General features: G+C 43.1%; 1 protein-coding gene across 1 annotated transcript in view; it reads left to right on the top strand.

The window, feature by feature from the left end:
* cdc42bpb (CDC42 binding protein kinase beta (DMPK-like)) overlaps nucleotides 1–15087 on the top strand; it is a 47528-nt gene that overhangs the window by 32201 nt on the left and 240 nt on the right. Inside the window, exons 27-38 of the mRNA XM_062437114.1 lie at nucleotides 24–105; nucleotides 682–898; nucleotides 4081–4143; nucleotides 4289–4530; nucleotides 4633–4996; nucleotides 5148–5245; nucleotides 5421–5505; nucleotides 5616–5733; nucleotides 6919–7036; nucleotides 7921–8029; nucleotides 14286–14347; nucleotides 14628–15087. The exon at nucleotides 14628–15087 is cut by the window's right edge and continues 240 nt beyond it. Coding sequence (XP_062293098.1) covers nucleotides 24–105; nucleotides 682–898; nucleotides 4081–4143; nucleotides 4289–4530; nucleotides 4633–4996; nucleotides 5148–5245; nucleotides 5421–5505; nucleotides 5616–5733; nucleotides 6919–7036; nucleotides 7921–8029; nucleotides 14286–14347; nucleotides 14628–14738 — 1669 coding nt within the window. The 3' untranslated portion in view covers nucleotides 14739–15087. The remainder of the gene's footprint in view (nucleotides 1–23; nucleotides 106–681; nucleotides 899–4080; nucleotides 4144–4288; nucleotides 4531–4632; nucleotides 4997–5147; nucleotides 5246–5420; nucleotides 5506–5615; nucleotides 5734–6918; nucleotides 7037–7920; nucleotides 8030–14285; nucleotides 14348–14627) is intronic.

The raw sequence follows: 15087 nt of genomic DNA, 5'->3' as shown, positions 1-15087 counted from the left end.
TCAGCATGTGTTTGTCGTTGCAGAGACGAGGAATTCTCCGTCAGCTCCGTTTTGGCCTCAGATGTGATTCATGCAACCAGGAAGGACGTTCCCTGCATCTTCAGGGTGAGTCGGACCTCTGACCTTTGACCTTTGACCCTCTCAGTGGGTTAGGGTTTGACCTTTGACCCTCTCAGTGGGTTAGGGTTTGACCTTTGACCCTCTCAGTGGTTTAGGGTTTGACTTTTGACCCTCTCAGTGGGTTAGGGTTTGACCTGTGACCCTCTCAGTGGTTTAGGGTTTGACCTGTGACCTGTGACCCTCTCAGTGGTTTAGGGTTTGACCTGTGACCTGTGTCCCTCTCAGTGGGTTAGGGTTTAACCTTTGACCCTCTCAGTGGGTTAGGGTTTGACCGTTGACCCTCTCAGTGGGTTAGGGTTTGACCTTTGACCCTCTCAGTGGTTTAGGGTTTGACCTTTGACCCTCTCAGTGGTTTAGGGTTTGACCTGTGACCTGTGTCCCTCTCAGTGGGTTAGGGTTTGACCTGTGACCCTCTCAGTGGGTTAGGGTTTGACCTGTGACCTGTGTCCCTCTCAGTGGGTTAGGGTTTGACCTGTGACCCTCTCAGTGGGTTAGGGTTTGACCTTTGACCCTCTCAGTGGTTTAGGGTTTGACCTCTGACCTGTGACCCTGGTCTCCTAGGTGACGGCCTCCCAGCTGGGCTCGGCTCTGGGCTGCGTGTCCCTGCTGGTTCTGGCAGAGAGCGAACAGGAGAAGAGGAAGTGGGTTCGGATCCTGGAAGGTCTGCAGAACATCCTGAACAAGAACCTGCTGAAGAACCAACAAGTTCATGTTCTACATGAAGCGTATGATGCTTCACTGCCGCTGATCAAGAGCTCGCTGTCTGCCGCCGTGCTGGGTAACTAATACTATTATACTATACTAGTACTATTATACTACTATTATACTATACTAGTACTGTTATACTACTATTATACTATACTAGTACTATTATACTATACTAGTACTATTATACTACTATTATACTATACTAGTACTATTATACTACTATTATACTATACTAGTACTATTATACTACTAATATACTATACTAGTACTATTATACTATACTAGTACTATTATACTACTATTATACTATACTAGTACTGTTATACTACTATTATACTATACTAGTACTATTATACTACTAATATACTATACTAGTACTATTATACTATACTAGTACTATTATACTACTATTATACTATACTAGTACTGTTATACTACTAATATACTATACTAGTACTATTATACTATACTAGTACTATTATACTACTATTATACTATACTAGTACTGTTATACTACTATTATACTATACTAGTAGTATTATACTACTATTATACTATACTAGTACTATTATACTATACTAGTACTATTATACTACTATTATACTATACTAGTACTATTATACTACTATTATACTATACTAGTACTATTATACTACTAATATACTATACTAGTAGTATTATACTATACTAGTACTATTATACTACTAATATACTATACTAGTACTATTATACTATACTAGTACTATTATACTACTATTATACTATACTAGTACTATTATACTATACTAGTACTATTATACTATACTAGTACTATTATACTACTATTATACTATACTAGTACTATTATACTATACTAGTACTATTATACTATACTAGTACTATTATACTACTATTATACTATACTAGTACTATTATACTACTATTATACTATACTAGTACTATTATACTATACTAGTACTATTATACTACTATTATACTATACTAGTACTATTATACTACTATTATACTATACTAGTACTATTATACTACTAATATACTATACTAGTACTATTATACTATACTAGTACTATTATACTACTATTATACTATACTAGTACTATTATACTATACTAGTACTATTATACTACTATTATACTATACTAGTACTATTATACTATACTAGTACTATTATACTACTATTATACTATACTAGTACTATTATACTACTATTATACTACTATTATACTATACTAGTACTATTATACTACTATTATACTATACTAGTACTATTATACTACTAATATACTATACTAGTACTATTATACTACTATTATACTATACTAGTACTATTATACTATACTAGTACTATTATACTACTAATATACTACTATTATACTATACTAGTACTATTATACTATACTAGTACTATTATACTACTATTATACTATACTAGTACTATTATACTATACTAGTACTATTATACTATACTAGTACTATTATACTACTAATATACTACTATTATACTATACTAGTACTATTATACTACTATTATACTATACTAGTACTATTATACTATACTAGTACTATTATACTACTATTATACTATACTAGTACTATTATACTACTATTATACTATACTAGTACTATTATACTACTATTATACTATACTAGTACTATTATACTACTATTATACTATACTAGTACTATTATACTACTATTATACTATACTAGTACTATTATACTACTATTATACTATACTAGTACTATTATACTACTAATATACTATACTAGTACTATTATACTACTATTATACTATACTAGTACTATTATACTATACTAGTACTATTATACTACTATTATACTATACTAGTACTATTATACTATACTAGTACTATTATACTACTAATATACTATACTACTACTATTATACTATACTAGTACTATTATACTACTATTATACTATACTACTACTATTATACTATACTAGTACTATTATACTACTATTATACTATACTAGTACTATTATACTATACTAGTACTATTATACTATACTAGTACTATTATACTACTATTATACTATACTAGTACTATTATACTACTATTATACTATACTAGTACTATTATACTATACTAGTACTATTATACTATACTAGTACTATTATACTATACTAGTACTATTATACTACTATTATACTATACTAGTACTATTATACTACTATTATACTATACTAGTACTATTATACTATACTAGTACTATTATACTATACTAGTACTATTATACTACTATTATACTACTACTAGTACTATTATACTATACTAGTACTATTATACTACTATTATACTATACTAGTACTATTATACTATACTAGTACTATTATACTATACTAGTACTATTATACTACTAATATACTATACTAGTACTATTATACTATACTAGTACTATTATACTACTATTATACTATACTAGTACTATTATACTATACTAGTACTATTATACTACTATTATACTATACTAGTACTATTATACTACTATTATACTATACTAGTACTATTATACTACTATTATACTACTTATTATACTACTAATATACTACTATTATACTATACTAGTACTATTATACTACTATTATACTATACTAGTACTATTATACTACTATTATACTATACTAGTACTATTATACTATACTAGTACTATTATACTACTATTATACTATACTAGTACTATTATACTATACTACTACTATAGAGTACTATTACTATTACTGTGTACTGAGTGTAAGGTTGTCCTCCAGCAGAGGGTTGATGCTGTGTGTGTAATGTGTGTAATGTGTGTAATGTGTGTAATGTGTGTGTTGTGTGTGTAATGTGTGTGTTGTGTGTAATGTGTGTGTTGTGTGTAATGTGTGTAATGTGTGTGTTGTGTGTAATGTGTGTAATGTGTGTAATGTGTGTGTTGTGTGTGTAATGTGTGTGTTGTGTGTAATGTGTGTGTTGTGTGTAATGTGTGTGTAATGTGTGTGTTGTGTGTGTAATGTGTGTGTTGTGTGTAATGTGTGTGTTGTGTGTAATGTGTGTGCTGTGTGTAATGTGTGTAATGTGTGTGTTGTGTGTGTAATGTGTGTGTTGTGTGTAATGTGTGTGTTGTGTGTAATGTGTGTAATGTGTGTGTTGTGTGTAATGTGTGTAATGTGTGTAATGTGTGTGTTGTGTGTGTAATGTGTGTGTTGTGTGTAATGTGTGTGTTGTGTGTAACGTGTGTGTTGTGTGTTGCAGACCGGGAGCGGGTCGTGCTGGGAACTGAAGACGGGCTGTTCGTGGTCGAGGTCACCAGAGACGGTGAGTCATGTGACAGCAGCAGCTCAGTGATGCTCAGCAGGGCTGTAGAGTGACTTTGTGTGTGTGTGTGTGTGTGTGTGTGTGTGTGTGTGTGTGTGTGTGTGTGTGTGTGTGTGTGTGTGTGTGTGTGTGTGTGTGTGTGTAGTGATCGTGCGTGCGGCCGACAGTAAGAAGGTTTACCAGATCGACCTGATCCCCAAGGAGAAGACTGTGGCTCTGCTGTGCGGTCGGAACCGTCAGGTCCACCTGCACTCCTGGGGGGTTCTGGAGGGCGCCGAGTCCTCCTTCGACGTGAAGCTGACGGACACCAAAGGCTGCTCGGCTCTGACCACGGGAGTGCTGCGACCCGGTGGACCGGCCTGCCTGCTGGCTGCCGTCAAACGTCAGGTCAGACACCCGACGGCTCACCTGGAGCCTCACGCCACCGTGTGCTTCTGTTCTAACAATGGGGTTCTGTTCTAACGCTGCGGTTCTGTGCGGTTCCTGCAGGTCCAGTGCTACGAGATCACCCGTGGGAAGCCGTACTTTAAGAAGCTGTGGGAGGTGCAGGCTCCGGGGACGGTGCAGTGGTTGGGGATGGTGAGGGAGCGGCTGTGTGTCGGGTATCCGGCCGGCTTCGCCCTTCTGGCCCTGCAGGGAGAGTCTTCCCCCATCAGCCTGGTGAACCCGGCCGACCCGTCGCTGGCCTTCCTGGCCCAGCAGCCGCCGGACGCTGTACAGGCTCTGCACGCTCTGGAGGTCGGATCCAGCGAGCTGCTGCTCTGCTTCAGTCAGCTCGGCGTCTACGTGGACGGACACGGACGCCGCTCCCGCACACAGGAGCTGATGTGGCCCGCCACGGCGCTCGCATGCAGTACGTATGTTAGTGCACGTGACTAATGTTAGTGCATGTCATCACACTGATACAGTACAGTCACGTTAGTGCACGTGGCTCAGGTTAGTGCACGTGGCTCAGGTTAGTGCACGTGGCTCAGTACCAGGTGACTCAGTGTCTCTCTCTCCAGGCTCTAACTCGTCCCACCTGACCGTCTACAGCGACTACGGCGTCGACGTGTTCGACATCCACACGGCTGAATGGGTCCAGACCATCTCTCTCCGCAAGGTAACCAATCACAGCTCAGTATGGCTGAGAACCAACCAATCACAGCTCAGTACGGTTGAGAACCAGCCAATCACAGCTCAGTACGGCTGAGAACCAACCAATCACAGCTCAGTACGGTTGAGAACCAGCCAATCACAGCCCACCCTCAGTGAATAACCTGTCCACCTGTCCTCAGATCAGACCTCTGAATCCTGAAGGGACCCTGAACCTGCTGAGCTCAGAACTGCCCCGCCTGATCTACTTCAGCAACACTTCATCAGGTAAGAACCACACACACCTGAACCTGATCACACCTGATCCTGATCACTGTAAACTGTGTAACATGTTGAGTCTGTACGGCTCTCAGCTAGTCTCACCTGTGTGTCCTCAGAGGGAGATCTCACCATCCCAGAGACTTCAGACCACAGCAGGAAGCTGATGGTCCGAACTCGCAGCAAGAGGAAGTTCCTCTTCAAGGTTCCTGAGGAAGAACGTCTTCAGCAGAGGAGGTGACTCATCAAAACACTACAGTGACTCATCAGACACTACAGTGACTCATCAGACACTACAGTGACTCATCAAAACACTACAGTGACTCATCAGACACACAGTGACTCATCAGACACTACAGTGACTCATCAAAACACTACAGTGACTCATCAAAACACTACAGTGACTCATCAGACACACAGTGACTCATCAAACACTACAGTGACTCATCAGACACACAGTGACTCATCAGACACACAGTGACTCATCAGACACACAGTGACTCATCAGACACACAGTGACTCATCAAAACACTACAGTGACTCATCAGACACACAGTGACTCATCAGACACTACAGTGACTCATCAGACACACAGTGACTCATCAGACACACAGTGACTCATCAAAACACTACAGTGACTCATCAGACACTACAGTGACTCATCAAAACACTACAGTGACTCATCAGACACACAGTGACTCATCAGACACACAGTGACTCATCAGAACACTACAGTGACTCATCAGACACACAGTGACTCATCAGACACACAGTGACTCAGTTCTCATTGTATGTTTTAAAGTCTATAAAGTGAGAATAAATATGTGTTCTGAGTTTGACATACCACAGTAAAGTGTGTTGTTAACCACCCTGCCAAATTTGAATGATTAAAAAAAATCGCCAAATATATGAAATTAGGCTTCAAAGTTGTGTAAAAGTCTGCCTATTCCTCTGCTCCCAAACGCGGTGGGCGTGGCCACCGAGTCCGCTGAAGCCCCGCCCCCTACCAAGTGTCACCTGTCAATCAAAGTCACCACCACTACCAGAAACATGGACACTAGGTCTGATAGCTTTCTGCTGCTAACTCAGCTGCTAGCTCGCCGGCTAACTCGCCGGCTAACTCGCCGGCTAACTGGCTACCTGTAGACTGTAGTAGTAGTGTGCGCTGAATGTATTTATACCTCTACAGCAGCAGGGCGGGTTTATGCTAAGCCTAGCTCCACTATTCAAATCTAAATGGTTGAAATGCTTTTTAACCTTTTATAGAAATACATTTATGACATATTTAATGTGTTTAGAAGAAAATGTCTGAATTCACTTTACACAGTCTTTATCTGTTTATTGTGTGTGTGTGTGTGTGTGTATTATTGTGTGTGTGTGTGTGTGTGTGTGTGTGTGTGTGTGTGTGTGTGTGGTTGCCAGGGAGATGCTGAGGGATCCAGAGCTCAGGTCTAAGATGATTTCTAATCCTACCAACTTTAACCACGTGGCCCACATGGGACCAGGAGACGGGATGCAGGTTCTGATGGATCTCCCTCTGGTAACTCCTCCTCTCTGCACCTCCTCCTGCCGGCATGTCCTCCTCCTCTCTGCCCTGCACCTCCCCTCCGACTGCTCTGATCATTTCACTGATTCTCCCTCTCTTCTCTTCCCCTGTCTCACCTTCCTCACCCCCTCCTCCCCCTCCTCCTCCTGCTCTTCCTCCTCTTCCTCCTCCTCCATCACCGCCTCCTCCTCCTCCCTTCCTTTCCCCCCTCCTCCCCAATTTTCAGGTTTGTGATGTCACCTCCCTCTCCCCCTCTCCGTCTCCCTCCCCGTCCTCCTCCTCTTCCCGTCTCACGCTCATCTCCCCCCCCTCCAACTTTGAGCACGTGTATCACATGACGTCGGCGTCGGCCGGCGCCTTCTTGCAGAAAGACGCCTCCTCTTCCTCCTCCCAGCAGAGCCTCCTGCAGCCTTCCTCCTCCTCCTCCTCTCCCTCCACCTCCTCTCTGGGAAGGGTAGGCCAGCTCCTCTCTGTCTGCGCCTCCTCTGCTGTTTATCTTTATGCAACTACATATCCCATGAGCCCTAGCAGCTGAAGCACTGCAGAGCCTCATGGGATATGTAGTTCTTCTTCTGCTGTTTAACAGCGCTAACGTCTCTGAGCTAACCGCTAACACACTCCATCTGATCTGAGTGTTAAATCCTTAATGTGTGTGTCTGTGTGTGTGTGTGTGTGTGTGTGTGTGTCTGTGTGTGTGTCTGTGTGTCTGTCTGTGTGTGTGTCTGTGTTTGTGTGTGTGTGTGTCTGTGTGTGTGTATGTCTGTGTCTGTGTGTGTGTGTGTGTGTGTGTGTGTGTGTGTCTGTGTCTGTGTGTGTCTGTGTGTGTCTGTGTGTGTCTGTCTGTGTGTGTGTCTGTGTCTGTGTGTGTGTGTGTGCAGAGTGTGATGCATTCCTCTCAGGATGAGTCCATCAAAGATAAGCCACGCCCACTGTCCAGTATCTCCCGGCAACAGAGAAGCAAGACACAAATCACCCGTACAGCCTCAGGTACACACACACACACACACACACACACACACACAGCCTCAGGTACACACACACACACACACACACACACACACACACACAGCCTCAGGTACAAACACACACACACACACACACACAGCCTCAGGTACAAACACACACACACACACACAGCCTCAGGTACAAACACACACAGCCTCAGGTATACACACACACACAGCCTCAGGTACACACACACACACACACACAGCCTCAGGTACACACACACACAGCCTCAGGTATACACACACACACACAGCCTCAGGTACACACACACACACACACACAGCCTCAGGTACACACACACACACACACAGCCTCAGGTACACACACACACACACACACACACACACACACTAAGCCTGTTATATTAATATATATTTATAAAGGTGTCTACTAGTGCAGAGCCAAGTTTAATGTTTGGATAAGAAATGTAAAAGATACATCTACACACATCTACACACAGTAACACACATCTACACACATCTACACACAGCTACACACATCTACACGCATCTACACACATCTACACACAGCTACACACATCTACACACATCTACACACAGCTACACACATCTACACGCATCTACACGCATCTACACACATCTACACACATCTACACGCATCTACACACATCTACACACATCTACACACATCTACACACATCTACACGGATCTACACACATCTACACGCATCTACACACATCTACACACATCTACACGGATCTACACGCATCTACACGCATCTACACGCAGCTACACACATCTACACACATCTACACGGATCTACACACATCTACACGCATCTACACGCATCTACACGCAGCTACACACATCTACACACATCTACACGCATCTACACACATCTACACACATCTACACGCATCTACACACATCTACACACATCTACACGCATCTACACACATCTACACACATCTACACACATCTACACACATCTACACGCATCTACACGCATCTACACACATCTACACGCATCTACACACATCTACACACATCTACACACATCTACACACATCTACACACATCTACACACATCTACACGCATCTACACGCATCTACACACATCTACACACATCTACACACATCTACACGCATCTACACGCATCTACACACATCTACACACATCTACACGCATCTACACACAGCTACACACATCTACACGCATCTACACGCATCTACACACATCTACACACATCTACACACATCTACACGCATCTACACGCATCTACACACATCTACACACAGTAACACACATCTACACACATCTACACACAGTAACACACATCTACACGCATCTACACGCATCTACACACATCTACACACAGCTACACACATCTACACGCATCTACACGCATCTACACACATCTACACGCATCTACACGCATCTACACACATCTACACACAGTAACACACATCTACAGGCATCTACACACATCTACACGCATCTACACACATCTACACACATCTACACACAGTAACACACATCTACACGCATCTACAGGCATCTACACACATCTACACACATCTACACGCATCTACACACATCTACACACATCTACACGCATCTACACACATCTACACACATCTACACGCATCTACACACATCTACACGCATCTACACACATCTACACACATCTACACACATCTACACACATCTACACACATCTACACGCATCTACACACATCTACACGCATCTACACGCATCTACACACATCTACACGCATCTACACACATCTACACACATCTACACACATCTACACGCATCTACACACATCTACACACAGCTACACACATCTACACACATCTACACGCATCTACACACATCTACACGCATCTACACACATCTACACACATCTACACGCATCTACACACATCTACACACAGCTACACACATCTACACACATCTACACACATCTACACACAGCTACACACATCTACACGCATCTACACGCATCTACACACATCTACACACATCTACACGCATCTACACACATCTACACACATCTACACACATCTACACACATCTACACGGATCTACACACATCTACACGCATCTACACACATCTACACACATCTACACGGATCTACACGCATCTACACGCATCTACACGCAGCTACACACATCTACACACATCTACACGGATCTACACACATCTACACGCATCTACACGCATCTACACACATCTACACGCATCTACACACATCTACACACATCTACACACATCTACACACATCTACACACATCTACACACATCTACACACATCTACACGCATCTACACACATCTACACACATCTACACGCATCTACACGCATCTACACACATCTACACGCATCTACACGCATCTACACACATCTACACGCATCTACACACATCTACACACATCTACACACATCTACACACATCTACACGCATCTACACACATCTACACACATCTACACGGATCTACACGCATCTACACGCATCTACACGCAGCTACACACATCTACACACATCTACACGGATCTACACACATCTACACGCATCTACACGCATCTACACACATCTACACACATCTACACACATCTACACACATCTACACACATCTACACGGATCTACACACATCTACACGCATCTACACGCATCTACACGCAGCTACACACATCTACACACATCTACACGCATCTACACACATCTACACACATCTACACGCATCTACACACATCTACACACATCTACACGCATCTACACACATCTACACACATCTACACACATCTACACACATCTACACGCATCTACACGCATCTACACACATCTACACGCATCTACACACATCTACACACATCTACACACATCTACACACATCTACACACATCTACACACATCTACACGCATCTACACGCATCTACACACATCTACACACATCTACACACATCTACACGCATCTACACGCATCTACACACATCTACACACATCTACACGCATCTACACACAGCTACACACATCTACACGCATCTACACGCATCTACACACATCTACACACATCTACACACATCTACACGCATCTACACGCATCTACACACATCTACACACAGTAACACACATCTACACACATCTACACACAGTAACACACATCTACACGCATCTACACGCATCTACACACATCTACACACAGCTACACACATCTACACGCATCTACACGCATCTACACACATCTACACGCATCTACACGCATCTACACACATCTACACACAGTAACACACATCTACAGGCATCTACACACATCTACACGCATCTACACACATCTACACACATCTACACACAGTAACACACATCTACACGCATCTACAGGCATCTACACACATCTACACACATCTACACGCATCTACACACATCTACACACATCTACACGCATCTACACACATCTACACACATCTACACGCATCTACACACATCTACACGCATCTACACACATCTACACACATCTACACACATCTACACACATCTACACACATCTACACGCATCTACACACATCTACACGCATCTACACACATCTACACGCATCTACACACATCTACACGCATCTACACACATCTACACACATCTACACACATCTACACGCATCTACACACATCTACACACAGCTACACACATCTACACACATCTACACGCATCTACACACATCTACACGCATCTACACACATCTACACACATCTACACGCATCTACACACATCTACACGCATCTACACACATCTACACACATCTACACACATCTACACACATCTACACGCATCTACACACATCTACACGCATCTACACACATCTACACACATCTACACGCATCTACACACATCTACACGCATCTACACACATCTACACACATCTACACGCATCTACACACATCTACACGCATCTACACACATCTACACGCATCTACACACATCTACACACAGCTACACACATCTACACGCATCTACACACATCTACACGCATCTACACACATCTACACACATCTACACACAGTAACACACATCTACACGCATCTACACACATCTACACACATCTACACGCATCTACACACATCTACACACATCTACACACATCTACACACATCTACACGCATCTACACACATCTACACGCATCTACACACATCTACACGCATCTACACACATCTACACACATCTACACGCATCTACACACATCTACACGCATCTACACACATCTACACGCATCTACACACATCTACACACATCTACACGCATCTACACACATCTACACACATCTACACATATCTACACACAGTAACACACAGTTACAAACAGTGACACACATCTACACACATCTACACACAGTAACACACAGTTACAAACAGTAACACACATCTACACACATCTACACACAGTTACAAACAGTAACACACAGTGACACACATCTACACACAGCTACACACATCTACACACAGTTACAAACAGTAACACACAGTTACACACATCTACACACATCTACACACATCTACACACATCTACACGCATCTACACACATCTACACACATCTACACACAGCTACACACATCTACACGCATCTACACGCATCTACACACATCTACACACATCTACACACAGTAACACACATCTACACACATCTACACGCATCTACACGCATCTACACACATCTACACACAGTAACACACATCTACACACAGTAACACACATCTACACGCATCTACACGCATCTACACACATCTACACACATCTACACACAGCTACACACATCTACACACATCTACACGCATCTACACGCATCTACACACATCTACACGCATCTACACGCATCTACACACATCTACACACAGTAACACACATCTACAGGCATCTACACACATCTACACGCATCTACACACATCTACACACATCTACACACAGTAACACACATCTACACGCATCTACACGCATCTACACACATCTACACACAGTAACACGCATCTACAGGCATCTACACACATCTACACACATCTACACACAGTAACACACATCTACACGCATCTACACACAGCTACACACATCTACACACATCTACACACATCTACACACAGCTACACACATCTACACGCATCTACACGCATCTACACACATCTACACACAGTAACACGCATCTACACACATCTACACACATCTACACACATCTACACGCATCTACACACATCTACACGCATCTACACGCATCTACACACATCTACACACATCTACACACATCTACACACATCTACACGCATCTACACACATCTACACGCATCTACACACATCTACACGCATCTACACACATCTACACGCATCTACACACATCTACACACATCTACACACATCTACACACATCTACACACATCTACACGCATCTACACACATCTACACATATCTACACACAGTAACACACAGTTACAAACAGTGACACACATCTACACACATCTACACACAGTAACACACAGTTACAAACAGTAACACACATCTACACACATCTACACACAGTTACAAACAGTAACACACAGTGACACACATCTACACACAGCTACACACATCTACACACAGTTACAAACAGTAACACACAGTTACACACATCTACACACATTAGCTGCTGCTCTAACCGCTGTAACACACAGTTACACACAGTAACACACAGCTACACACAGTTACACACAGCTACACACAGTTACACACAGTTACACACAGCTACACACAGTTACACACAGCTACACACAGTTACACACAGCTACACACAGTTACACACAGCTACACACAGTTACACACAGCTACACACAGTTACACACAGCTACACACAGCTACACACAGTTACACACAGCTACACACAGCTACACACAGTTACACACAGCTACACACAGCTACACACAGCTACACACAGTAACACAGTTACACACAGTTACACAGTTACACACAGTTACACACAGCTACACACAGCTACACACAGTTACACACAGCTACACACAGTTACACACAGCTACACACAGTAACACACAGTTACACACAGCTACACACAGTTACACACAGTTATACACAGTTATACACAGTTACACACAGCTACACACAGTTACACACAGCTACACACAGTTACACACAGTTACACACAGCTACACACAGTTACACACAGCTACACACAGTTACACACAGTTACACACACTCTGCACTACTTATATAAACTGTCCTCTCTGCTCTGTGATTGGTGCAGATTTTGGGGGCGGGGCTTCGTCTCGCAGCATCTCTGAACCAGAACAAGACCTGGACCGAGAGGTAACACACACACACACACACACACACACACACACACACACTACTACACACAGAACTGCTTATCAATGAAGTTTGATTATTAGTGATGATATTAATCTGTCTTTGTCTCTCCCCCCCCCCTGTCTCTCTCTCTCTCCCCCCCTGTCTCTCCCCCCCCCCCTCTCCCCCCCTGTCTCTCTCTCCCCCCCCTGTCTCTCCCCCCCCCCCTCTCCCCCCCTGTCTCTCTCTCTCCCCCCCTGTCTCTCTCTCTCTCTCTCCCCCCCCCCCCCCCCCCCCCCAGCCGGACTCTCACTCCACCCCGTCTAACAGCTCTAACCCCAGCAGCCCCCCCAGTCCTAACTCTCCCCATCGCAGTCAGCTGACTCTGGACAGTTTGGACCCGGACCCCTGAGGCCCCGCCCACGCTACGAAGCCCCGCCCATACATATAAGCCCCTCCCCCGACCCAGTGTGAGGGGGGGGGCAGCAGGCTGATGAACCAATCAGGCTGCAGACTGTATTTTAGATTTTACTTTGATTTTATTGTGGCGGGGTGAGTCTGAGCTTCCTGCTGCTTTTATTTTTGTGGATTTAACCTGCTGGGAAGCCCCGCCCCCTGGTTTTAAGCCCCTGCTGTTGCTAGGAAACGCTGCTGATGGCTGCTGTGTATTTGACCTTTGACCTGTGGGACCACGCTGCTGCTGTCAATCACCTCTTCTTCTTCTCTTTATTAAAAGCTCTTCCTGTTTAAGCTTGGCGAGA

This window comes from Scomber scombrus, chromosome 17 (genome assembly GCF_963691925.1).
Source record: "Scomber scombrus chromosome 17, fScoSco1.1, whole genome shotgun sequence".
In the NCBI taxonomy this organism is placed as follows: domain Eukaryota; kingdom Metazoa; phylum Chordata; class Actinopteri; order Scombriformes; family Scombridae; genus Scomber; species Scomber scombrus.
Note: the sequence above shows the minus strand (reverse complement) of the source record. Positions and strands in the feature narration are given on the sequence as shown.